The 26806-nt window shown below is 33.5% G+C and overlaps 2 protein-coding genes across 2 annotated transcripts; one reads left to right on the plus strand and one right to left on the minus strand.

Annotated features, from left to right (window-relative positions):
- The first annotated feature begins 1691 nt into the window (after positions 1–1691).
- Positions 1692–17371, plus strand: LOC127719627 (WAP four-disulfide core domain protein 1-like). The gene is made up of 8 exons (XM_052225848.1): positions 1692–2000; positions 11502–11715; positions 12305–12346; positions 12966–13007; positions 13696–13833; positions 15200–15308; positions 16017–16065; positions 17073–17371. The coding sequence occupies exons 1-7, from the start codon at positions 1872–1874 to the stop codon at positions 16054–16056; spliced, it is 714 nt and encodes a 237-aa protein (XP_052081808.1). The 5' UTR covers positions 1692–1871; the 3' UTR covers positions 16057–16065; positions 17073–17371.
- Positions 17372–17468: 97 nt separating this feature from the next.
- LOC127719628 (uncharacterized) lies at positions 17469–25761 on the minus strand. The gene is made up of 5 exons (XM_052225849.1): positions 25640–25761; positions 23571–23660; positions 22139–22376; positions 19317–19401; positions 17469–17763 (listed from the first exon to the last, which is right to left on the minus strand). Exons 1-5 carry the CDS (start codon positions 25682–25684, stop codon positions 17727–17729), a joined length of 495 nt encoding a protein of 164 aa, XP_052081809.1. The 5' UTR covers positions 25685–25761; the 3' UTR covers positions 17469–17726.
- Between the last annotated feature and the right edge of the window lie 1045 nt (positions 25762–26806).

Here is a 26806-nt window from a genome sequence, read left to right on the forward strand (position 1 = left end):
AAAGAAGACTGCAATTTATGTGCGTATAGTGTCAGGATAACAAATTTTAAATATTTATTTTTTCATATTTTCTGATTGCCTTGATATCTGCAAAAGGAACTATTTCAGAATGTCAATGAAAACTCTAACGAAAAATGATAGCTTCATTATAATTCTATGCAACATTTTTTCTACAAACTAAGTTCAATTGGCGTACATGAAATGCATGTCTATGCTGTTACCGCTACTAGATCAACCGTTAAATTGTTTCTCCCTATGAATATGAACTATTCTGTGATGATTTCAAAAGCACAAAAGCATCCTAAAACATTGCCACAGCACGTTTGTTGCATAATTACATATTATTTTACACATAACTAAACGTTTGGTTGTTTGGACTCATTAAAAGGTGACAACGTCTTAATCTTTGCAATTAAGCATATACAAAATGCAATACTGCTATCGGTAAGAGGATAGCCAAAAAGGGTAACAAGTTAGAACTTAGTATGCTGATATATCTTTAACGTACGTCCCTGTAACCAAAAACAAAACGACAAAAGTAATTTTAAACTTGCTTGTGGTAATTTTTATAACCTTTGAAAACCAATTTTTAGAGTATATTTTTCAGTACAGCATGGAAAATTGACAAATAATCCTATCATTACACAGAATGAAAATATATGGACGTTTTTACTCTTGAAAACCATTTTATTGGCAATGAAAAACAAGCTTAAAATTTTATTGAAATCTTTCCTAAATAACCCAAAATGTCTTTTGAACATGGTAACAGGAGAGAAACAATATTGCACCACCTATCAAAAAATGTTTCAATATATTTTTGTATGACATTATCAAGATTGCATCTTTTAATATGTTACTCCATAAGTATTGTGTGTTTTGATTTGGTTATGAAGAGGATGCATGGTTTAAATTAGTAACTTTTTTTCAATTTTGTAATTTCAAGATTCGACATTTTTTTTAAATGACCCACGTCATAATGAAATAAATGCATTGTGTAAGTCTTGCATGTCAACGTACGGCCTTCACCGAGCAAAACACATACTGTATACGAATAGTAAGTAATAACAGGCCCCCATGTGACAAAATGTGAGATAATTCAAAAGAGAAAACCAACCGCATGATTTATAACAACAATGCAAATGACACACAACAACCAACGCTAACCAATATAATGCATTTCCCTGGGGAGAGGGGACCAACACATATCTTATATTTCATTTTTTAAATGTGCTTCAAAGTTTAAGTTATTTCCGAAGGTGTTTTAATTTGCAAATGTGCGTTAACTTTATGTTTTTAATTTATTTGTTCCATTCAAAGATTACCAGACCTAAGTTACTTAATATCCTATTATTTATAAAATCTGAAATTTATAAATAATGCATGCAATTCATTTTAATTTCCAGTTCTTCCAATCTGTAATTCGTGAAGTTTCTTCCCATGAAACTAATAACGACCAAAACGAACATATCAGTTTTCAGATAATTTTGTCATTTAATCAAAAACACGTTAAAAAACATCAACGAAATCAAAGAAAGATAAAATATTTGATTGATTAATGTTTCAATTCTACAATGTATTACCCATTACAGATAGTTCAGGCAAATTAGAGAATTTCATTATCTCCCACGTGTAATGCACGTGTAGAGAATATCAAAAGATTTGTTAACAGGTAGTTGTATATTGACATTAATAAATCGAATGTATACCAATAGTTTAAGCTGATTAACTGTATGCTTCGCCCCCTTTACGAATTGACCCATCAATTAAACATTTATGCGATGAAAGATGTATCTTGTGAAGAAAGAGTTATTTTCAGTTAACTACTGTCTGGAGCATACTGACATATAGATCATTGTAACAGTTGAAGGAGAATGGCTCCTATTTTCAAAATGTTGACATTCAATGTAGTCACTGTATTCTTATTCCGAATGTCTGTTGGAAAAGTAATCTATGATGTTGATTTTGACGATGATGATGGAAAGTGGCTCTCCGACGATGAGGTAAGAATGAATTTTGTAAAAAAAAAATGTATCATTTAATTTTAAATGGTGTATAGTTCTTCTAAATAGATACACCACCAGAAGTAAATATGAAGTGAATGCAGTTTAGACAACACTTGAAATACAAGAAGGTAGTCAACACTTGAGAGGAACTACATTTCTGTTGTTGTTCTTCATCATTGCAATTTCCGGTACAGATATTAAACAATGAACTGAAATTCGCAATATACAGCAAAATCAAAACTCACCATTATAAATAGACAGTACAAGGCAATGTACGTGACATATTTGTGAGAAATCAGGACAACGGAACCTGAAATAAAATAAGAGATAAATATTGAAACAAACTGACTGCATAAAAGTTCTTAGAACCACAACTACATGTTCAAAAATATCTGCTATTGATATCGTTTAATGCCTTGTAGTTCCAAATTTGTGACAGTCATGTAAATCACCCCAATGGGGACGTTCAATCCGTAAAGAACGCTCTCTACACCCAAAGAACTATTGCAATAACTATTTGAAGGATCTGTTGCATAGGCGGATCCAGGGAGGGGGGGGGGGGGGGGGGGGGGGGGGGGGCTGGTAGATTATATAGGAAATCACTGAAGCCTGACTGGAGCCCCCCCTTTTAGGTCAGTCAGCCCCCCCCCCCCCTCCCCCTTTATGAAAAGTTCTGGATCCGCCACTGTGTTGATTGCCTGTTGCAGAGCAAATCCTTTGTCGCTATCCACAATACACTTTTTTCATTGACAGTCTAAATTAAGCGCTCTTTATTCCAGTCGACCCAATTGCTGTTTAAGGCAACAGCCTTGTACAAGCCTACCTACGGAATCCTCAAAGAGTTGTATCAAGGGCTCTTCAATTAACACACAAAGAGTCTGGCACTTTCCCTACACGAGGCATCTGATTAAGCGTCTTCTTTGCGTCTACATGTGGCTTCGTATATATTATACACCCTACAGCCAAACGGAAGCTCTTTGTTAAGGGATTTCGAGCTAGTCTTTCACATGGAGAAACTAGGATCAATTTCTATAAATCAGGTTCCTGACTAAAAAAGTTTTTTTTATTACAATTATAATTGAATGTAAATTACTGTAGTTATGATATGAATGTTTATTTTAGAAAAAGGATTTTACCATCGAACAAATTGTTGCAAATAAAACGACCAGCACTAATGTCACTAACTTTGAAAATATGATAAGCTATTTAAACAATAATTAAATATATATGTTCTGAATGTCATACAACAAGAAGGTTGTTAAGTTCTTATGCATTCATAAATAAATAAGACTCCGAATTTTGAAAAATACAATCATGAAAAAGTTACATTAAATTAAGACATTTTCTTACGATTGTGCTTTCGTCTATTTTTGTTGGTAATTACCAATGAATAATTGAAAGTCTGCAATAACATTTTATAATTCCATCTTTTGCATTTCGACATCCGTTTGGCACAGATACAATAGACATAATATATTAAAAGACTACTTTAAACACGGCGTAGACTATACAAATAACTCGTAGTTAAAAGGTTAAATGCACAAAACATAATTGGTTTTAATGGTAATTAGATTTAGATAATCATCTTCATAACTTCTCAGTTATGTAATCGTGCTTGTTGAAGTATGTAAAATATTAAAGAAAATAAGGCTATAACAAATGTATAATATTTTCTTGACTTATCAATCTTACGAGCAAGATATTCATGATTCAAATTTAAAAAGATATCTGTTCAATTTATCAAATTTTAGAATTCAAAATAAATATGTACTCGATAAATACAAATGAAGAAACTATTTGAAGAACACGACGGGTTTCACTTGTAGAGCAGGGCCTGCTTAACCGTTCTATCACCTGGGATCACCCTATTTTTTGGTGGGGACGTGTTACCCAGTCTTTAGCTGTCTGTGTAGTGTAAACTGTAACAGCTGTTTGTCTTTTCGTCTTAATCCCATTATAAACATAGTGATAACTTATTATTTCTTAGTGTCCCATCTTTTGAAGGTATAATTGTTTTCACAGTATATGTTAAGACTTTAAAAAAAAAAAATAACTGTTTGTGAATTCAGTAGAGGGATAACATTGTAATAACGTTAGATTATCAATATGGTTAACATACAAAATCAGAAGAACAATACATCATTTTGATTTGGGCTAAACTTTCTTCTATTCTTGCAATTTGAAAATATTTAATTTAGTTTACAAATTGTTTTGCAAAACCACCAGAACATCCTTAAAAAAAACCAACAACTGTTACAACATGTAACTCGAACAGATGACCCAAAGAATATTTGAGTTGAATTACAAAACTTAACTTATACATTTATTTCATTTAATTCGACGCCCCAAGAGTTGACTGAGGTACAAAAATATGGTCTTCTGGACTTGATTTTGTAGTAAATCAATTCTAAAGAGAGGCCTACGTTTAAAAGTGCAGGATGCATAAATACCCAACCACGTCCTATCGGAATGGGACATTAAATTCGATGCTTCGTGTATAGAATGTGCTTCGCTAAAAACCCCTCTCAAAAAATGTTGAGGGATCCGTAGGTGGTGTGTTGCAAGGACATATTCCCTACTCCTATCTAACAATTAACTCTGTTTTATCATTTCCAATTCTTCATCCCGGTCGACCTACTTTGTAGAATCTAATAGAGGAATGGTCGATTTATTGTTTGCTTCTATTCGAAAAAACCTGTTTTGTTCCGATCCTCTTAAACCACAAAAATTCTTGTTTCTCGGTAAATTTTTCGTATCTTTTCAACTATGACATAACGCATTAACTTCAAAGAAATCCGTTTCTCGTGTCAGCACTTTTTATGCAGTCGTTGCATCATTCTTTTTATAATATCACAGCGCGAGCAGATCATTATTTTACAATGAGTGCTACAAAAATAAATCAAAACACATTTTTCCTGATTAATTTCAACATTTCATTTCATTTGTAGATAACATCAAAGATACTAAATTCACTTCTTTTCTAATGATCTGCCTCCTACTAATATCGTTCAACCTTTAAAGCATCATCACGGAGATATAAACATAAGTTTCTGTTAAATTGTAGATAGAGTATCTAACATTCTGTGCGATCTACATTCTAATTTTGAGAGCAGTTGCATTTTACTCTCATTAAATAGTAAAGGGAAGAACCCTTTTAAAAATGTGTCTACCTACATGTAATCATCACAAGTACGCGACTTATATATAAAAATATTAGTGAAATCGTAAAGCTCCTATATCATTTTAAAATCTGAAATTCTTAACGACTTTATCATAGCGTGCAGATAAGAGAGCAGATGAACGATAACGGGATGTTCACTTTTGAAAGAATTTGGCATTGAATTTGATCTTAATCATAAAATATAAAAAAAGGCAAAAATTTCGGACCCATAAGCTGAAGGGAAACATTGGTCGTAACGTACGATCTAAAACATTCTGTAACCAAAAGGTGCCAGGGTGCATATTAAATTCCTTGATACAAACAAAATCTGGATCAGGGGTTGCGGCCAAAGAAAATTATGCCAAAAACTGTTTAAATTAAGGAAAATTTAACAAAAAATTACTTTACATCCCCTCGCCGAGATATAGCCTTTTCGTGATGATGCGTCGTAAAGCAATCGCCAATCAAAACTTTACATCCCATATAATGCATAATTAAGGGGTCATTATCATAACTTAGGTATTTATAATGTTATATGCAAAAAAGGATGTTATTTTGTATTCTAATATGACGCTCTTCTTTCGCTTTGCAATCAAATAAATGATACAATTCCAATAGAACATGGGGTGCACGTGTGTGACGACACAATTGAAATTACAACGGGTAACCGTCAATTATATTTTGACTACCGTCGGAGATCAAAATAGCTGCCTTTCGAATGTGTTTTTTCTAGGTCCACTTCGACATACAAAAGTTCTGAATTTTATTCATTCTATCATGTCATGCTCTATGCTCATTGTAAGGGAGCTACCATTTGATTTGTATGGGGGGGGGCTAGGATGAAAAATTTTGTCCTGCCTTTTTATTTTTCCCTCTATTCGGTCCTGCCTTTTTATTTTTCACTCTATTCGGTCCTGCCTTTTTTTTTTAGTTTATCCTGACTTTTTTTTTACATAAATTGTCATCCTGCCTTTTTTTTTGCAAATAATCTCATACTGCTTTTTTTTACTCAAAACTCCTGTCCTGCCTATTTTTTTCAAATTTCATCCTAGCCCCCCATAAAAATCATATGGTAGCTCCCTAACATGGGTAAGCATTATATTTGTCAACATTTTTCACCTCGTTTACGCTTAGTATGAAGGTACTGACAAAAAATTGCTTAATCATATTAAAATAAGCAAAGAGCATACTATATTAGTATGACAGAGCTGTTTCTTAAATTAATAGTAATACAACAACTATATATGTAATATTTATTTTATTTTCCCGTATTCAATATTAAGATTTTGGGGCCAATTCTAACCCTTCGTGAACCTAAACTCCTTTTGCATCGAAAACACTAAATATTTGGATAACAAGAAGATAGTCCTGATCATATAAGTAGATATAAGAAGATGTGGTATGAGTGCCAATGATACAACTCTCCATCCAAGTAAAAATTTATAAAAGTAAACCATTATAGGTCAAAGTACGGTCTTCAACACGGAGCCTTGGCTCACACCGAACAGCAAGCAATAAAGGACCCCAAAAATTACTAGTGTTTGAAAGTGTGATTTCAATATCATTACACAGTTAAAGAAATTTTAAACTCAATCTGGCTTTATATCAAGGAGATAATTATAAAAATGTATATATTTATCAATCTCACATTATCTTTTTTAATTGTTTTCTCGATCTATGATATCTAGCCAGCTAGCGTTATCAGCATGTTAATTCATAAAGTAAACCAAAACTTACTCTTTTTGTTATTTTTATCGAGCGGATGCGTTAAACCTTTAGTTTGTTCTTATGTTGTACTGCTGTAACACCACTGTCCCAGGATAGGGGAAGGGTTGGGCGTAAACATTCTGTATGTGTCTGTTCCAAGTCAGTTATCCCAGGATAGGGGAAAGGTTGGGCGTAAACATTTTGTATGTGTCTGTTCCAAGTCAGTTATCCCAGGATAGGGGAAGGGTTGGGCGTAAACATTCTGTATGTGTCTGTTTCAAGTCAGTTATCCCAGGATAGGGGAAGGGTTGGGCGTAAACATTCTGTATGTGTCTGTTCCAAGTCAGTTATCCCAGGATAGGGGAAGGGTTGGGCGTAAACATTCTGTATGTGCCTGTTCCAAGTCAGTTATCCCAGGATAGGGGAAGGGTTGGGCGTAAACATTCTGTAAGTGTCTGTTCCAAGTCAGTTATCCCAGGATAGGGGAAGGGTTGGGCGTAAACATTCTGTATGTGCCTGTTCTAAGTCAGTTATCCCAGGATAGGGGAAGGGTTGGGCGTAAACATTCTGTATGTGTCTGTTCCAAGTCAGTTACCCCAGGATAGGGGAAGGAATGGGCGTACACATTCTGTATGTGCCTGTTCCAAGTCAGTTATCCCAGGATAGGGGAAGGGTTGGGCGTAAACATTCTGTATGTGTCTGTTCCAAGTCAGTTACCCCAGGATAGGGGAAGGGTTGGGCGTAAACATTCTGTATGTGTCTGTTCCATGTCAGTTATCCCAGGATAGGGGAAGGGTTGGGCGTAAACATTCTGTATGTGCCTGTTCCAAGTCAGTTATCCCAGGATAAGGGAAGGGTTGGGCGTAAACATTCTGTATGTGCCTGTCCCAAGTCAGTTATCCCAGGATAGGGGAAGGGTTGGGCGTAAACATTCTGTATGTGCCTGTTCCAAGTCAGTTATCCCAGGATAGGGGAAGGGTTGGGCGTAAACATTCTGTATGTGTCTGTTCCAAGTCAGTTATCCCAGGATAGGGGAAGGGTTGGGCGTAAACATTCTGTATGTGCCTGTTCCAAGTCAGTTATCCCAGGATAGGGGAAGGGTTGGGCGTAAATGTGTCTGTTCCAAGTCAGTTATCCCAGGATAGGGGAAGGGTTGGGCGTAAACATTCTGTATGTGTCTGTTCCAAGTCAGTTATCCCAGGATAGGGGAAGGGTTGGGCGTAAACATTCTGTATGTGCCTGTTCCAAGTCAGTTATCCCAGGATAAGGGAAGGGTTGGGCGTAAACATTCTGTATGTGCCTGTCCCAAGTCAGTTATCCCAGGATAGGGGAAGGGTTGGGCGTAAACATTCTGTATGTGCCTGTTCCAAGTCAGTTATCCCAGGATAGGGGAAGGGTTGGGCGTAAACATTCTGTATGTGTCTGTTCCAAGTCAGTTATCCCAGGATAGGGGAAGGGTTGGGCGTAAACATTCTGTATGTGCCTGTTCCAAGTCAGTTATCCCAGGATAGGGGAAGGGTTGGGCGTAAATGTGTCTGTTCCAAGTCAGTTATCCCAGGATAGGGGAAGGGTTGGGCGTAAACATTCTGTATGTGTCTGTTCCAAGTCAGTTATCCCAGGATAGGGGAAGGGTTGGGCGTAAACATTCTGTATGTGTCTGTTCCAAGTCAGTTATCCCAGGATAGGGGAAGGGTTGGGCGTAAACATTCTGTAGGTGTCTGTTCCAAGTCAGTTATCCCAGGATAGGGGAAGGGTTGGGCGTAAACACTCTGTATGTGCCTGTTTCAAGTCAGTTATAACGATCTAAAGCTATTAATACTATCTCATAAAATCTTTTACATTTCGTCATTGAACGGTATGAAGAATATATAAAACCAGACGTCAGGAAACCGTTTCAATTCATAAAGACATAAAAATATTATTGTTGGAAAGATTCTCTATTGATATTCACAAAAAAGTTTGGTTGATCCTAATAAAAACACGTACTATCTGAATGAATTGTTTATACTAGAAGGTCAGACTGTCTGTATTTTCTTTTATTGATATAAACTTGATTTGTACAGCAAAACCCTCATGTCTCCTCGCGGTCAGAATCCTCTCATGATACCACCTGTAATTATGAGATTTTGAGTCATGTAGTATTACTCTTTCGAATAGATTGTTACAGACTTGGGGAATAGCTCTGGTAGCAAGGATGGAGGCGATTATTTATACGGACAGATAAAAACACATCTGCTTCCATTTCTACATTTTAATCAGACAAAGATGACGTCACAAACAAGAATACAAAATACTGGCAAAAGGAGAACAACTCTCTCTTACACACAGAAACATAATCTGACCATACATACTTATATATAACATCCCGCCCACAAAACAAAAAAAATACTAATTTTTTACAATGGTCAATATGTTTAAGTGTTTAAAAAAAAATACAATTTATAATTATTTCCAAAATTGAGAGTTTACATGAATAAAGTTAATCTCTCGACACTCTAGTAACCATTTCAGAACAAACGTATCAACGCTGCAAAACCGAAAGTCTGGCATCCCGGACTCCTCCCTCGGATGACCTTATGCACGCATTACTTTCACACAACACTTACAGTGATACACACATGTTAATGGCATTTCCTACTAGACAAACCGATATATCATTATAAATAGCTGAATACAAATTTGATAGTATCATCAGAGACCTTATATACTCTTAAATTAAAGGTTTTATTTATGATAAATATCACACCGCTAAATGATAAACACATTCACATCAGCTTAATTTCATAATAAACAAATAACGTAGATCAAAATTAACATGAAAATTATCTGGATTCATAAAATCAACATAGTTAGAAATAAAATGTTCTCGTACAGAATAAATTTATCATCTTTTCTTTAAAATGAATAGGTCTTCTTGGAAATCTTCAAAACCATGGCGATATTCTTCAATCTCATAATATTCCATAACGTTTAATAAGAGTCAAAATATTACGGCGGAATGAAACACAACAGCAATACAGTCAACATAACGCAATTATTAGATACATCTGATCACACGTGTAGTTCAGCGGATAAATCTGGGTCATCATCGATAAACAAAGATTGTTATACAGTAAAAAAAAAGGCCCTTCTGATGAAATCGGAACTTTAGAATGCATGGCGATACAGTTATCACCGATGCAAATTGACTAATGTCAAATCAAAATAGCATATATGTAAACAGGATCCAAATGTTACGGACATTAAATAATGTATGATACAATGAGATAAATCTCACGTGCTTTCTGGTTGAAAACGGTATACATGTAGACATTCATTATAATAAATCACAAAGACAGTACACGAGACGAGACATGGTCTGTTCTTCATTCCAAAAATCCATTTAAATTTTGGTATTATAATAAACGTTCAGCTATAAATTTTCAAAAACAATTAAAAGTGTTCAGCATCATGGCGGCATATCAGGATCCATCAGGAACGGTCGGTCAACTTCATAGGTAAAAATGTCCAAAATCCATAAAAATTAAAACTCCAAAAAAAATGTATACGTCGTTATCCATCGATCGTTTAGGGTCTCCACCATGTTACAGACTTGGGGAATAGCTCTGGTAGCAAGGATGGAGGCGATTATTTATACGGACAGATAAAAACACATCTGCTTCCATTTCTACATTTTAATCAGACAAAGATGACGTCACAAACAAGAATACAAAATACTGGCAAAAGGGGAACAACTCTCTCTTACACACAGAAACATAATCCGACCATACATACTGATATATAACAAGATAGATACGAAATAATCCGGCTTTTTATCGGGACAATAAAACATATTTGTGTGAGGATCAAGAAAAAGTTAAACTATGAACTATAACTATATTATTAAGTATTTAGCATTGTTTTTGTTTTAATTATGTCTGAAACAAATCATCATTTTATTTATTTTTTTGCTATATCAGTTTAAACGTATCAAATATCAAAAACAGGAAAACAATAAAATTAGATAAAGGTCAAACAATTCAACGGTCTTGTAAAATGATTAAAACCTTCATCTTGGAAACATCTGGAAAGAACATTCCAAAGAAAACATCAAAAAGGTAAACAGTCACCACCAAAGGAATAGAACAGTCATTCTTTTTGACACAAATTCCGTTGATAAAAATCTGTATCATTTAGCATCAGGTAAACAAGTTTACCTACAGCAACCGAAAATAACCAATGGCTTAGATTTAACTGTTTGGTGGCTTCGATATTTAACTATATATCAAAATGTAAATCAAAGATGAGTATCCGTGCTATAAACTTTGAAGAACCCATTAGGGTGATTTATGATAGGTGGATTTTTGCATAGCAAATTTCTTCTTTTCTACATATATTCTTTTCTCAGTCGTGGTCTGATCCCCGGCGACCAACTTCGCATAACATAACTGGTTCTAGTCCAGAATATACATGGATTATTTGCCACTGAACTTAATTTATCGAACGGACAGACGCTCATTGCAAGTAACCGTAAAAGTCCCACTTACATTCGTAGCTGGTTGTCATATTGAAAGTTGCACGCAAGATTTGTTATTAAACCGACTGAACTATAAAATTATTGCTATTTAAGCCTTAACGGAATTTATTTTCAGAATTACGAAACGTCAAAGGATTATTTAGGGGATTCTGTTGCAGGATTTGTACTTCAAGACAATGAAAAATGTCCGCCATTACAGGAAGTTCCGTCATCGTCTGCTTGCATGGCCACACCTTGCTTTAAGGATACAGATTGTGGAAAATCGGAAGGTCGTTGCTGTGATAATGGCTGTGTGTTTACATGTTTTTCATACCCGATAGGACCAACATGTACGTAATAAGTTATTTTATAGTTTTGAAGACATAACATTGAAAACAAGACGCCAATACAGATCCCATTTTTTCGAATTCCGAGGTGGTTTAATATTAATATATTATTTCCGAGTTTTGACTTTGCACTTGTTCACTGGGGTACTGTTGAATTGTCCATTATTTAAGTTATCCCTTGGGGTACTATTAAATTATTCAGTATTTAATTATTCCTATTTTGTATCATTTAATTTTATTAGCCCCTATCGCATTCCAAATGCTAACTTGGAACATACCTTGTTTGAAAACAAAATAAAGAGGGGGACAAGCAACCTTCTGTTGTCTCCGTAAATAGTTTTTTAGTATTGCAAACGCAATAGTAGTAATCAGAATTTATTCAGTTAAATTCAAGCTGATTTAAAACACACACACAGTCACACATAGTTTTCCAAACTGAAAACTGAAGTCCGCACACAATTAAAAGGAATGATAGCTTCGACGATACTCAAAATCTCAAAGAATTATTAGAATTCTTATAAACAAAAAATGATTGACCTTTTTATCTTAGTCCTGATTTCTTACTAGTCTTTATATTGATATATGATTTCAGATATTGACTGGGTTCGTGAACCAAGACGACAACAAGTAAATGGTAAGATAGTCATACAAATTTATATTTTCTATAGTTTTGTAATATATCGATAAAAACTTATTCAATCATCTACTGGTCTCCTTGTTTGACGCAAAAAAGCATTGATCTTGAAATTGGTCATGTTTAGTGAGTTAAATTCGACACAGTGATCTTTCCGCTGATGTGTGATGGTTAATTAATCACCAATTGACTCATCAACGTATTTACATGACGGGTTTCTTTAATGGAGCTGGAACTATTGGTAACAACCGAGTACCTGAGTTAATCTCTGGCTTTGGTGTGGTTAGTGTTCATCAATGATCTTTAGTTTCCTTTGTTATGTTTTGTGGACTGTTTGTCTTTTCTTTGTTTTATTTTTTGGCCATTGTGTTCTCCGTTTTTATTGACTTGTTCTTTGCTGTACCCTTGGTATTTAATACCTCTTTAAATTAAACCACATCTTAAAGATTATCTCAATTCATATATTATGTCGAACGAATGCACATAAAGATTAAATAATATTGCAGACCTGAAATAATGAATGCAAAAAGAATAAAATAAACATTTCTACTTCAATATGGGGGATATTCATAAGTAGCGCAAAGCCTTATATCATTTTTTACAATTTGAATTTTAACAGGAATCTCATGGCTGATGAAGGGACCAAATTTAGCGGAAGAATGTGAGTATCATTGATTTATTTATTCGAGTTTAAAAATGTGTACTGCTGAAGTTCAAAGGAACACTGTGTTCATAAATAACGTCTTGCTCAGGAGACCATGATATTGCATCATATAATTTTTTCGCAATTATGTAAAAAAAGATAATTGGTTAGTGTGGTTTTTGTGATACATCTACATATATAATATAATAGGAGAATGATTGGCGAGAACAAATGTCACTCGATTTTTTATATAGATTTTGGGACAGGATGAAATTGAGCATGATCATGATGATTGAGCGATATATACATGTTTTGGAGATGGACATGTGTGACTCTGTTACATATTTCTTACGAATGTATCATTCTTCGTGTATTACATGATAAGATGACATATAACTAAAACTAAAAGGAAGTAAAGGAAGAAATAAAAAACACTCCTAAAATATATTTGTAAAATCTTTCAAATAATTATTCTTTTTTCTTTAAATTGTTTGAGTTTGTCATTATTAAAAAAAGCCACATCTTGAAAGGTTTGTTGTACTTGGTAAACACTTGTATTTGAATAAAATAAGTGTGAGGAATTGCAAAATGTTTATGATGTACTTGATGATGTGAAAAAAAGAAAGAAGTATTTGATTTTTCAAACATAATTTAAAGATGTTTTACTAGCTGAGATTTAAAGACAATAATTGGTTTTAAATTCCAGTAGAACCATGCAGTACTACACATCACGAAGATGAAGATCCTCTTTTATGCCCAACAGGATACATTTGTCACGTGGAAAAGCTGGGAAATTCGAAAAAGGGCGTACCTAATTTAGGTCACTGTATTCCTGAAAAAGACGGTGAGTGAATTTATATATAAATCTATATTAGCTACTAAATCGAAGCTACATATGATTATTGCAAAATGTTGATTTTCAATGTATTATGGGTAAATTAACTTCTGATGGTTTATAAACATTACCAGTTAATAATATGAAAAATCATAGTCATAGTTTTATTTGGTTTTTTTTTATCAACGTGTTGCTTGTCTCCGATTTATGTTTGTTATTGCGCATTGCTATATTCTCTCACTTTCAAGCATGTCTTAATCCATGCATAATTCAAAAATATATGATTCTCTGTACATCCTGATTCTGACTTCAACATCATTACAAATGATCATTAGTTAACGTTAAATGTTTCCTTGTGGTCAGTAATGTATTTTGATAACTGTTTGCATTTGCTACATGCACGATTTCTGTTATTGTTGGCTCTGGGTCTGTTTTGACGCGACTAGCAGATGTCCATAAAATCAATAAATTAAAGAACAATTTCTTAACTTGTTATTTCCAATGACCATGCCAATGAACACAACTGCAAATCGTGAATGCATATTGCAACAATAATTAACTCACTAATGATTACTTCCTGCTAATAAGCAACATACAAAAACTTTAGAGACAAGAACAACATTGCAGTGCTTTTCTTTTAGGAAGCTATATTTCAGGAAATTTATGTATTTTTGTCTTATATTCAACACTCTATTTTTTTGGTCTTATTCTTTTATAAATTATGCTCGCTATTGAGGTGGCATGAACTAACATTCAGGAAATTAAATTATACACCCTTTTCAACTTACACAATGAAGTATTAATTGCAGAATGATATCTCATATGGATACAGTAAAATGCGTCCCTTTACTTGAAGCATATATACATTTAACGTCCAATGACAACTATTACATGCACAAAGACAAACAAAGACTTGAAGAAATTTAATATTTGCTGCTTCTCCATTAAATACGGATGATAAATAAATTAAGGATTAATTGATTGATTGTTGATTCCCTTAAGTCCAGTGGCAAGTCTTTCATGCATGTTCAGGACCATTATAAATTAAGGAGTAAGAGAAAAAATGGTAAACGCGTAGTAATGTCATGTGGACTGTTGTATTATGAACTTGCATGGTTCAAAAGTAACTTAGCGTAGTCGGTGTAGAAAAAAGCAGGGTTCATATTAATTTATATCACAATATAATCTTTCCGCCCTGAATATACATGTAATAGTTGCCACTGACCATTCATCGATCATCGTTGTCATTTACAGACCCCATACCTTTCATTTTAATAATAAATTAAACAATCAGCAAAAACTTACCTCTACCAAAACTGGAACGAAGATATTTTTTTAGAAATACAAAGGCATAATCAGTGACTATGTTTTATAGTGTTTCCAACAGTTAACCCAAATTCCAACAGACATTTAGAAACCGACTGCTATTTAGAGAAATATTTAATGGAAGATGGCGCAAAGATAAAAGTTAGAAATAGGACTTGGTAAGTATATTTCGTCTTATAGCATGTGTACAAAAAGATATATACACTTTTACTAAGATATATATATGTATATAATCATTCCATTGGTTGAAATTACGTAATTTCCCGGACATTTCTTTATGTGAAAGATATTCTGTAATTTAAGTCCTCTATCGTTAAACAATATTACATGCTATCAAAACGAATTTAGAACGCATATAAGCAAAGTTATTGCACTTTATTTATTTTTTTAAAACAGAGGATACTTGCCGATATCTAATTATTAAATAATTTTTCGTGTCATGACCTAGGCTCATTTTAGCATGAATAGGCATTATTTTGATAAATATCTTGAGCTGAGCGATAGCGAGATGTGCATCATTGACAAAAAACATAGTGCTTCCACTTGTAGAAATGGGCATAGAGCAGGACTGCTCTCGTTGCGGACGTATAAGACAAGTTTGCAAGGCAGTCATTTTGATTGGACGAAGCGAAAAAAACACGAAATAAACCAACTGTTTTAAATCCGATTTAAAAAAAAGTGTTTGAATACAAATATACCTACTTTTGTAAAGATTCTCCACTCTTATACTAATACAACTAAGCGCCACTTCTACACAGAGTCGAGAAAGCATGTTTCAATCTGGTGAGAAGACGTACAAAAATTCCTACTGCATTTTGTAACATGCATACATATTGATAACATCACAACATATAATTATATTTCAGTTACTGTAAACAGGGTTTCTTGGCTTGTTTAAAAGACTGACTGTAGAAGGTATTATGTTAGATTGATATTTAAGAAAAAGAAAGGTTACCACGCTCCAAATGTCACCTAACTTCCAAAATTTATAAAAATGAAATTACGTTGTATCGTTTATTTGAATTGGACAACATACTTGTTATTTTTCTGAAAAGAAGTTTTACTACAAGGACATTGTATAAGTATTTATTTTGAAACCATTAAGTCGTTCTAAATTTACTTATTACCTCCCATTGAATACGAGTTGGGAATTATTCGGACTCGGCAAGATATTCCTTTAAATAAAAAAAATATAAATAACTCTTTTTATCTTAATGTCTGATAATGGATTTTGGAAAGTCACGTAAAGAAGATTGGATTTAAAGTTTAAAAAGGCAAATGGAAAAGTTAGTCTAGTTTAAAAGTATGGCGAATTTAATGTTTTTGTAGAATACGCCAATATTTTTACTTGATTAGAAAAAACTCGCTGAAGACTTTATATTTCTGTTATTTGAAAAAAAAATCATGTCTATATAATGTATCTACATAAAATTGAGAATTGAAACGGGGAATGTGACAAAGAGACAACAACCCGACCAAAGAGCAGAAAACAGCTCTAGGCCACCAATGGATCTTCAACAAAGCGAGAAAATCCCGCACCCGGAGGCGGGCTTCAGCTGGCCGCGAAACAATAATGTATACTAGTTCAGCGAAAATGGATGTCACACTTAACTCCGAAAAATATAAAAGAACCAAAATTTAAAAACATACAAGACTAACAAAGGCCAGAGGTTCCTGACTTGGGAAATGCGAAAAAAATGCGGCCTGGTTAAACATGTTTTGTGAGATCTCAACCCTCCTCCTTTACCACTAGCCAATATAGAATAAATAAACACACAGCATTATGCACAGTAAAACTCTGTTTAAAAGAAGTACGTGTATATATTCATTTTCTTTGATGCAATACTTTTTTTTTATTAAATATTATCAATATGATTTAATAGATTGTGAACCATTAGTTCGGATTTTTTTTTATATTTCAGACGTGTCTTATTCTTTACATTCCAAAGGGAAAAATCATTACAGAGGTGATGAACCAACAGACAGGACACAAATCCAAAGGAAAAATGCCTAAACAGTATTCAAATGACCAACAGAAAAGACAACTTATGGATTTTCAAAAATTTGCATTGATGTACGCGACCTTTTAGATGCATTCGAAAAAAACGTGCTACACCTTTTGTACCAAATTAATAGCTTTGAATATTTAATGTATTAATTGGTTGATATATATTTTATGCATATTTATTAGTTATTTGTATATATATTTGACAATCCATAATGGTTTTATTTTGGTGTTTAGTTTTTATTGAAATTAAATTCAAACTGTAGTTTGTTGTTAGTTACAATTAAATTTAAACGTTGTAACTATTTTTTAGTCTAAAGATCTCTCGTAGTAGTAAATTATGTATTTGTCAATGAAAACTACTATGTAACATAGGAGGAAACTCAATTCATTGTCATTTTTACTGACACATTAAAAATGCAATTAGATACCTTTATTATTTATGAGAATAAAAATAAATACTTATAATATATTGAAATAAATACATGTAATTTATCACAATTTAAATAATAAAAAATAATAATATTGTTTTGCATTGACGCAGCAATATATTTTTTCCTTAACGCAGCATTTATTCTGGATCCTCCTCCTCCTCTATATCTCGTAATCTACAAGAAAGGAAATCATAATTGTATAAGACTATTTATTAGTAATATAATCAACGGAGTGGCTATTTGTCCGGCTAGCCGGACGAATAGTGCTAGGGCTATTTGTCCGGCCATTGCAATGCGCATGTCATTTTATGTGCGTACGACAGTGAGTGTAATATTATCTTCAGCAGCACCAAGGGTGGCGTGTAATCCTATCACTGATTTTCAATTTTGAGATCATGGCTGAAAACGTGGATATTAATATTTGTGATAATTTTCCAGTTTTCAGAACTTGACAAGGGAATACGATAGTATAACTTAAAAAAAAGTGGGGGATGTGGGATATAGGATTATAAAAAGTGGGGATATGAAATATAGTGGACAATAAAGGTGGGATCTGGGTAAAAAGAAAAGAGGGATTTGGAAACCGAAGGAACGCCACGTGTTACCCCAACCCTTTCATCATCCCTAACTCAAAATATGGACAACTTTATGTTAAGGGGATCTATAACTCGATCTGTTTAACAGTCTCAGACATGATAATTTTGTACCTTTTTCAACAAGAAAATCCTTACTTTAACTTAATCTAAAATGCATGAGCCAATCACGACCCAAGTTTGGTTTACAAGTAATTTCCTCCCTCTTTTTGCAATGTGAAGCAATAGATATATGTAAATATAACATTGAATATATATGATTTTTTTCTAATATACATTGACCGCATTGGATTTTATTTGAAGAAAACAACCATTTCAATTACCAGTAATAAAATTGGGGCCTTACAATTTAAGATTGCAAAACATTGCTTTATAGATGTCCATATATATAATTTGCCACACCCTGGTGCTGCAGAAGATAGTATTTCGCACTCACAGTCATGCGCATTGAACTGGCCGGACAAATAGTCCTGGTACTATTCGTCCGGCTAGCCGGACAAATAGCAACTGCCTATAATCAAAGAGCAGTATAAGGGAAATATACATGCAGGATTTCAACATATTTATTTTATGAACTGAAAGGAATAGTAAAGTGCATGCATGTCTTGTGAGAAAGAGTATGCAATATATATAAAAAATAAAAAAAAAACTTTGTGTCGTATCACACAAATGAAGCTAATATGCAAAATAAGAGCTTTACATTGCTCTCATGTTAAGTTGTACTTTGGTTTTCATTAAAAGTAATCACATTTGGCAATCCAATTAAGCCGTTGTCTTGGTTGCTGTTTGCGTTATTTGTTTCTCGGTTGCTTTAAGCATAAATCATGCTGTTGTTTTTCTCTTCTGAATTGTTTCACATGGCCATGCCGTGGCCTTTCATAGCTTACTATACGGTATGGGTATTGCTCATTGCTGTAGGCCATATAGTACCCTACATTTGTTTACATCCTCGTCTTTTGGTCTCTGGTTGATAGTTGTCTCATTGGCAATCATATACAACATCACCTTATTTTTATTTACTCAATTATATATTATTTACATTGTAATCTGAAGATGCAAATATTGTCGTTAAAATCCGTTACATTTGTTTTAAAATGAATTATTCTGATTTTTTTTGTAAGTGAACTAACTTACTCAGTCTGACTAATATGCTCACAGTCTTTTCTCCATTGGTCCAGGGCTGCATGAATTGTATCTTGTACGTACTTCTCTATAAAAGCTTAAATGTAAGAAATGAAGTATGATAGATAAGGGAAAGATATAAAATTCTATGATGTTATGCCATTGAACAAACATCCAGTTTCTTGTGTTTATACAAAAGATGCAATATCTTAACACGAGGAAACGGATTTAACGTCCCTATTCTGGCCAGACGTGGTTACGTATCTATATAGTACGCAAACCCAAACGAATGTCCATCTTTATCAGTCCAAATGACCACATTTTTATCGCCAAGACAACAGTTGAGCTATACAAAATAAAAGATTGAGTAAATCATTTATATCAAGAACTGAGATCCCGCAGATCTAACATCATTAGGCATAATTTCAGACGAAGTAAATGCTATTCGTGTTTTAGCCCTGCATAAATATCGTAATAGTAGTACAGGTGTGATTAAAGGGGTCTAAGGGAGCTACCATTTGATTTTTATGGGGGGGGGGGGGGGGCTAGGATGAAAAAATTTGTCCTGCATTTTTTTTTAGTTGTAATCTCTGTCCTGCCTTTTTATTTTTCACTCTGTTCGGTCCTGCCTTTTTTTTTTAAAGTTTATCCTGACTTTTTTTTACCTAAATTGTCATCCTGACTTTTTTTTTTGCAAGTGTTTCATCCTGCCTTTTTTTTACTCAAAACTAGTGTCCTGCCTATTTTTTTCAAATTTCATCCTAGCCCACCCCATAAAAATCAAATGGTAGCTCCCAAACGATATGATTTCTAGATGCACACACAATTTTATGAAAATCCGAAATACCTATTACATATGCTTCGCCTTAAACTTATCACAAAATGTAATGCAGTTAGTTTATAAAAACGATTTTAACTGCACAACGCTATGTTATTTGATGGAGTATATAATCCACGGTTTACCTGTCTGTAACTAAATGAAGCCACCATTTTGAATTCCGGAATTTATTGGTATTTGATTTCTTCAATAAAAGATGAAATAATAAAAGAAAAAATAAAATAAAAAGAACTGAGCCTTTTTAGCTTTCCTGACCAAACACAAGATTCATCATTCTATAATTAACTTTCATTTGGCGTCCGTTAAATATTTTGCAAACAATAATTCTCCCGAACTAAATCTAACTTGCTAATGAAATTAAAACCTTTCCACAATTATCTAAAACGACTTGGTCCTGGAGTTCCCGCTTTACACCACCATGTCCGCTTTGTCTTTAAATGAAGTATAATGTATAAGGGTTTAATGGGAGTTGATGTCTTATCTCTTAGAACACCATAATAGACGCATGGAATTGTTGAATATGTGCTCAGAAAGTCAACATCTACCGCCATTACATTTCTACCAAATTTATTACACACAGCGGAAACGGATTATTGGCTTATAATGATATTTGGTGTTGTTGTTGTTTTTTTTTTAATCTAAACGTTTTTTATCATCATCTTGAAACTATTAAAATAGATAAACAGGTGGAACTGCACACAGCAAGAATTATAAGCTATTACAGATCAAAAGATCAAAAGATACGTCAATTTGAAGCGTATATCACTTATCTCCAAGATGATTCAATATTCCAAAGCCTGCGTTTCCTATTAAAATTTCTTTGTTAGAACTTTGCTGCTTACAATGGTTTTTTTTTGGTAAAGTGAAGTCATCGCTTCGAAATATTTACGAACGCCGTAACAATTTGGTTGACTGTTATGGAATATCTGTGTTACAAATGACGATGGAGTGTTCCAACTCTTTTCCTCTATAATGTCATCATCAAATGCGACATGTCACCGCATTTGTACTTGCCATGAACAACACGACGGGTTCCCACCTTCTTTCTTGAGGAACTTAGATCACCCCTAGTATATGTTGGAGTTCGTGTAGCTCGATTTTTAGGTTTCTGTATAGTTGTTTGAAGATTGTTGCTTGTCTTTTCGACATTTTAATTTTTGACCATGGTGTCTGTTTTTCTTCGTCTTATGATCACGAGTTTTGATTGTTCCCTTGGTACATTCTTCCCTATTGAATACACTTAACTAACAATTAGTTTCTAATTCTAAGGCCTTTGCCTATTATCTTTGAAGTATAAAATGTAAAAGCAATAAAATAAAAGTCTACATAAACGCTTAACTCAATTGATCAATTGACATTTTATAGCAGAATCATCTTTAAGACCAATTTTAACATTTGTGTTGATTATCTTGAAAACTTGAGTGTATCATAGATTGAAACTGTATAATAGCAGACTGATTGTTTAGCCAAGATATATAAATAAATCTGTGTCATTTGTTCACTTGAGGAGAGTTGTCTCATTGGCAATCATACCACATCTTCTTATTGTTATATGTATGACCGAAACTATCCAGACCCGTACCGGGGGGTAGGGGGTGACATCGGCTCACGCCAAACAAAATCTCAACTTTAATACATGTAGACACAATTCAAACAGAACGTCGAATTTAATAGTGCTTATTTGTTTTCAAAAGGGCGTACGTACGAATCCCTCGAACCCCCTAGCTACGGGCCTGCTATCACTAAACTGTCTATTGGAATTATTGCCTTAACCATAGGATGATTTGACAAGTTTACAAATAATATGCTAGTCTGAATCTAACGTAAACGAATAATGCAATCATAGCACTGAAAATAGTGGTCATCGTTTTATTTGAGTGGACTCGAAGAATGTATACAATGTACTTACAAATAAATAATGTATAAAAGAAAAGAAATTTTTGATCGAAAATCAGTGCAAATTAATATCCTTTTGCTTTTGAATTTGTTATTATACCTTCAACTGTTAAAATCTCTCCTTCTTCGTATTCCGATTCCGATGATGATCTATCTGAAAACCGTTCATCTAGTAAGGCTGTTGTTGAAGAATTTTCTTCGGAAGCTTTTTCTTCACTAGCCTTCAGTCGGTCGTCGTATGAGAGCCCGTGATCGCTATTGTCGTCTGAACATGTTTCATCTAATGACTCCTGGTGTACAAATAGTGGCTCCACCTTGTTTACTTTTGCTGCAAATGTCTGGTGGCAAAAAAAAAAAGAAAGAATACAAACACAAAAATAAACATAAAAAAAAACCTGGCAGAATTGCTAAAAAAACCAAGTTTTATTTTTGAAAGAAAGAAAAAAAATAAAAAAATAAAAGCAATTTCGGATTTTTGAAATGCAATACAGTTTGTTTATTTATTTAGCTATTTTTATAAACTCTTGCACAATAAATGTTAACTTTTTAACTCCAGCGCTTCTGATGTAAAGTCTAGCTTTGTAGATATATTAAATTATTTAGCGCTGATGGTGTAAAAGTCCCGCGCTTGAGATATTAGTATAACGTCAAGCGCAGAAGATGTACAGTCTTAAGTTGTACTGAAGACATAGTCTTGCTCTATGGACGAAAAATCCAGTACTCGAGATGTAAAGTTCAGCGCTAAAGATATATAGTCCAGCGTTAGAGATGTAAACTCCAATGTTCGGGATTTAAATCCGAGCCTTTTAGATGTAATGCAGATTACAGGCAGTGACTCTACTAGTTCATAGAAATTAATACAACCTTTCGGTAACTAACAATTGTTTCTCTATGGGCATTCGATTTTCCAAAAATAAGCCTGGAATTAAGTGGTTGTCGTTTTTTTTTTATGTTTCTCACATTTGTTTTTCGTTTATTGTTTTGCATATTTTGTTCATGTGTTGTGCCGTTACACCACTGTCCCAGGTTATGGGGAACTTCAAGGTTGGCGCCTTGAAACATGTTTAACCCCGCCACATTCTGTGTGTGCCTGTCCAAAGTCGGGAGCCTGTTGTTCATGTCTGTCATTTTTGTTTTTTCGCAAATTGTTTTCGTACAAATAAGGCCGTTTGTTTTCTCAATTAAATTGTTTCATATTTTTCATGTCGGGGCCTTTTATAGCCGACTATACGGTATAGGGTTTTCTCATTGTTGAAGGCCGTACGGTTGTCTATAATTTCTTACATCCACTTCATTTAAACTTTGGTGGATAGCTGTCTCATTGGCACTCATACCACATCTCCTTATTTTTATATGCACGTCTCCAGCGATAGAGCTACTTCTTTAGCACTGGATTTTGACTTAAAAAAATCATAACTCTTATTCTGCATCATACCAACAGAGCTCCAGTTCTGACAAAAATTTAGACGTTGACGATTAAAAAGTCATAAAGTCCTTAAGTTAATGTAATTATCCTTATTATTTACACTTACAACACGGCTCCTCTCTCGTCGAACTTTTGGTTTCCTTTGGTTGATTGGATTCCATTGTCGTTTTCGTCTACAGCAAAAATACTGTCGCAACTAACAATAAAAAATCATTATTGTTATATAATGAGCACAGCTGAAAACCGTAAGTACAAGCACTTCGGGTACATGCCAATTTTGCTTTGCCCTGTCCCATTTTTCCCAAATCCTTTATTTTTTTTCTTTTAATTTTAAATTTTTTTGTGTTTTTTCTGTTTTAGACTCTCATAAATATTCTAGAAAACAACCCTAGTTATTTACTATTTACTATTAACTGATAGTTTACTATCCACTGAGGTCACTGGTTTCTCTACATATTATCAGTGACAGCTGTGGATAGTAAACTAGTAATTGATAGTAAATAGTAAACACATGTTGAGTCTAGTATATTTATGTAAGTCTAAAACAGAAATATACGAAAATAATTGAACTTTTAAAAAACGGATTTTGGAAAAGAGGGGAAAGGCACAAACAATTGTCCTGTCCCCAAGTACCTATGATACAAATTAAGTCAGTACTGTAAAGGATGTCCCTCGACAAAAATTACAAGCATGTCATATTTTTACGAAATTTCATTCAACAACATCTCCACTGGACGTTAAGCAACTAACAATCAATTAATCAACAACAATATTTCAAAATTAATAACATTACGACTTTATAAGTACATGCACAATTGTTGAAAAGTCTTTCAAGTATATCTCCAAACCTTTCAAAATTTGTATATATTCAAATTCTGAGGAATTGCATAACTTTTCTGTTTTGACTGTGCGAGTGAAACCAATACAGGGGAAATATCTAATTTAATAGATTTAAAAGAATTCGCGCTCAGGGAAGATTTAGGATGTTATACTGGCTCAGTCTAAAATATAGTTTTTTTTTTGTGTAAATTAAGGTATTAATATATTAAATTTTATGCATCAAATTTACATTTGGAACAGTGAGAAACGTTACCATAAGCCATATTTCGGATATTTCTGGTCAATAGTGAAAAAAAAACCACATATGGATGGCTAATTTGTTTGACCGTGATCAGTTAGTCGTGCCATAAACAAAACCAATACCTCTAACCTAAATCCTGGTCAACCCATTTTAAATAAGACATTTTGTAATGAATATTCATGTAAGATACATGCAGATTGGTTTATAGATTTAAAAAAAAAGAACAAAGAGATTAAAAATCGGTTATCCGCATGTTATGAGAATTGGATATGTTGTCAGAGATTAAAAAAAATTGTTTTTTTTAATAAAAGGTCATGTTTTTCTCCGACTGTTATTGACGTCTTTACACTAAATCCACTGGATGTTCTGATTGTGTACTGATTGATACTTTAGTCTTAAATACATGATTTTTTATCAGTTGTTATTGGCTTTGAACTAGCTGTCAGTAACTGCGAGTACTATCCGATCTGTATTTAGGGTCTTTTTTGTTGTTGGGATGTATAAATACCCGGCCACGTCTGGTCTCCGTTTTTAAAACTTGCTTTTCTGCACTGTATCGATCTGTTAAGTTGAGACCTTTTCAACTGATTTTTATAGTTTTTCATATGTTGTGCTGTTACACCTTCCAAGGTAAGGGGGAAGGGTTTTGACGCCCACCTGCCACATTCTGTATGTGCCTGTAATTCAGTGGTTGTCGCTTGTTGCTGTATATCATATTTGTATTTCGTTCATTGTTTTGTACATAAATCAGGCCGATAATTTTCTCGTTTGAATTGTTTTACAATTGTCATATCATGGCCTTTTATAACTGTCTATGCGGTATGGGTTTTGCTCATTGTTGAAGGCCGTACGGTGATCTATAGTTGTTTACTTCTGTGTCATTTGGTCTCTGCTGGAGACTTGTGTCTCATATCTCCTTTTTTTTATAGTTACACGGAATTTTAAAGTTTTATCGATATAAATTGTTTATTTGAAATACTAGCACAACTCATAGATGTTTATTGTTTAAAAAAAGGACAAATGCTAGTCTCTAAATAAAGACAAATGCTAGTTTCTAAGAAAATAGTAAAATTAAGTGATCAAATGATACTTACGAATAAACAAAAATTGTCCGGAAGCGGCTGCGATCTGACCTCCATCTTAAGGACTTAAAAATAAATGTAGATACACAGTCAGAATTAAATGAATGAAATATTCGTTGCTGAGCTGATTACTATGCACAAAGTATGCCGAGGCCTTTGCGTAGAGGGATACAGAAATTAACACGCTAATAAAATGTAAATTGCAAATTCAATAAAGTGTGAAATTATCGATTTCAAATAGTAATCAACTTTTTCTTAATTGTTGTCCATTAATTGAATGTAATTATGGATTTGTTTTATACATAATGCAAAATTTTACAAAAACAGTTTTATCTGTTCCCGCTTTTAGCACCTCTTTCATGTTGTAAAATCCTCCAACTTAACGTTTTATTACAGATCACTATTTTTAAACATTTTAATAAACGTTTTATGTATGGCTTTAAATTTATAAATTTGAATTGAAAAGTTATGGGTGAAATGTCGTACTTGACAATGTAATTATTCATTTGTATCTGATCATGAGGGTCTTCACCACAAATATTTTATTTACCACTAACGTATGCATTTGAATGCATAAAAACTGTTCAGTCAAAATTATGTCTTGTTTTTGATGTACAACATATCACAAATTGTTATCCATGATACATACACATATCTACAACAGTCACTTTCAATTGTTATTTGTGAAAGAAAATGTTGGGAAAATTCCAACAGACAGCAACCTTAAATGGCAAAAAGGTACAAGAGATATTATACGAGTTTTTGGATGTTTAAAATTTTGGAAGACGTATGTCCGTACAGACTGAACAAATAAATGTTCATATATTACCCAGGCATATAACTATAATTGAATTGTCAAAGATAAATTGAAATGTCTGTAATTGCAAGAAATGAAAGGATTTGGGATGGACGTGTTTGTCTAAATATCTGATAGAATACCAAGAAGTACCAAATATGTAAGGAAAACACTTTCCATGAGTTATTCATCTTAGTATGAACACATTTTTAGGAATTTTACATGTATCGTACAGATTTTTTTTAAATACGTACAGTTACAAGGATCTTACACTTCGATCGCGAACTGTGGAACTGTTTACCTTATCAAAGTGCAATTTGACTCCTGTATGTGTAACAGGGTTTTTCTATTTCATGTTACCCAATGTTTAGTTTCCTGTTTCT

The sequence above is a fragment of the Mytilus californianus genome, unplaced genomic scaffold, assembly GCF_021869535.1.
Source record: "Mytilus californianus isolate M0D057914Y unplaced genomic scaffold, xbMytCali1.0.p SCAF_11, whole genome shotgun sequence".
NCBI classification, from domain to species: domain Eukaryota; kingdom Metazoa; phylum Mollusca; class Bivalvia; order Mytilida; family Mytilidae; genus Mytilus; species Mytilus californianus.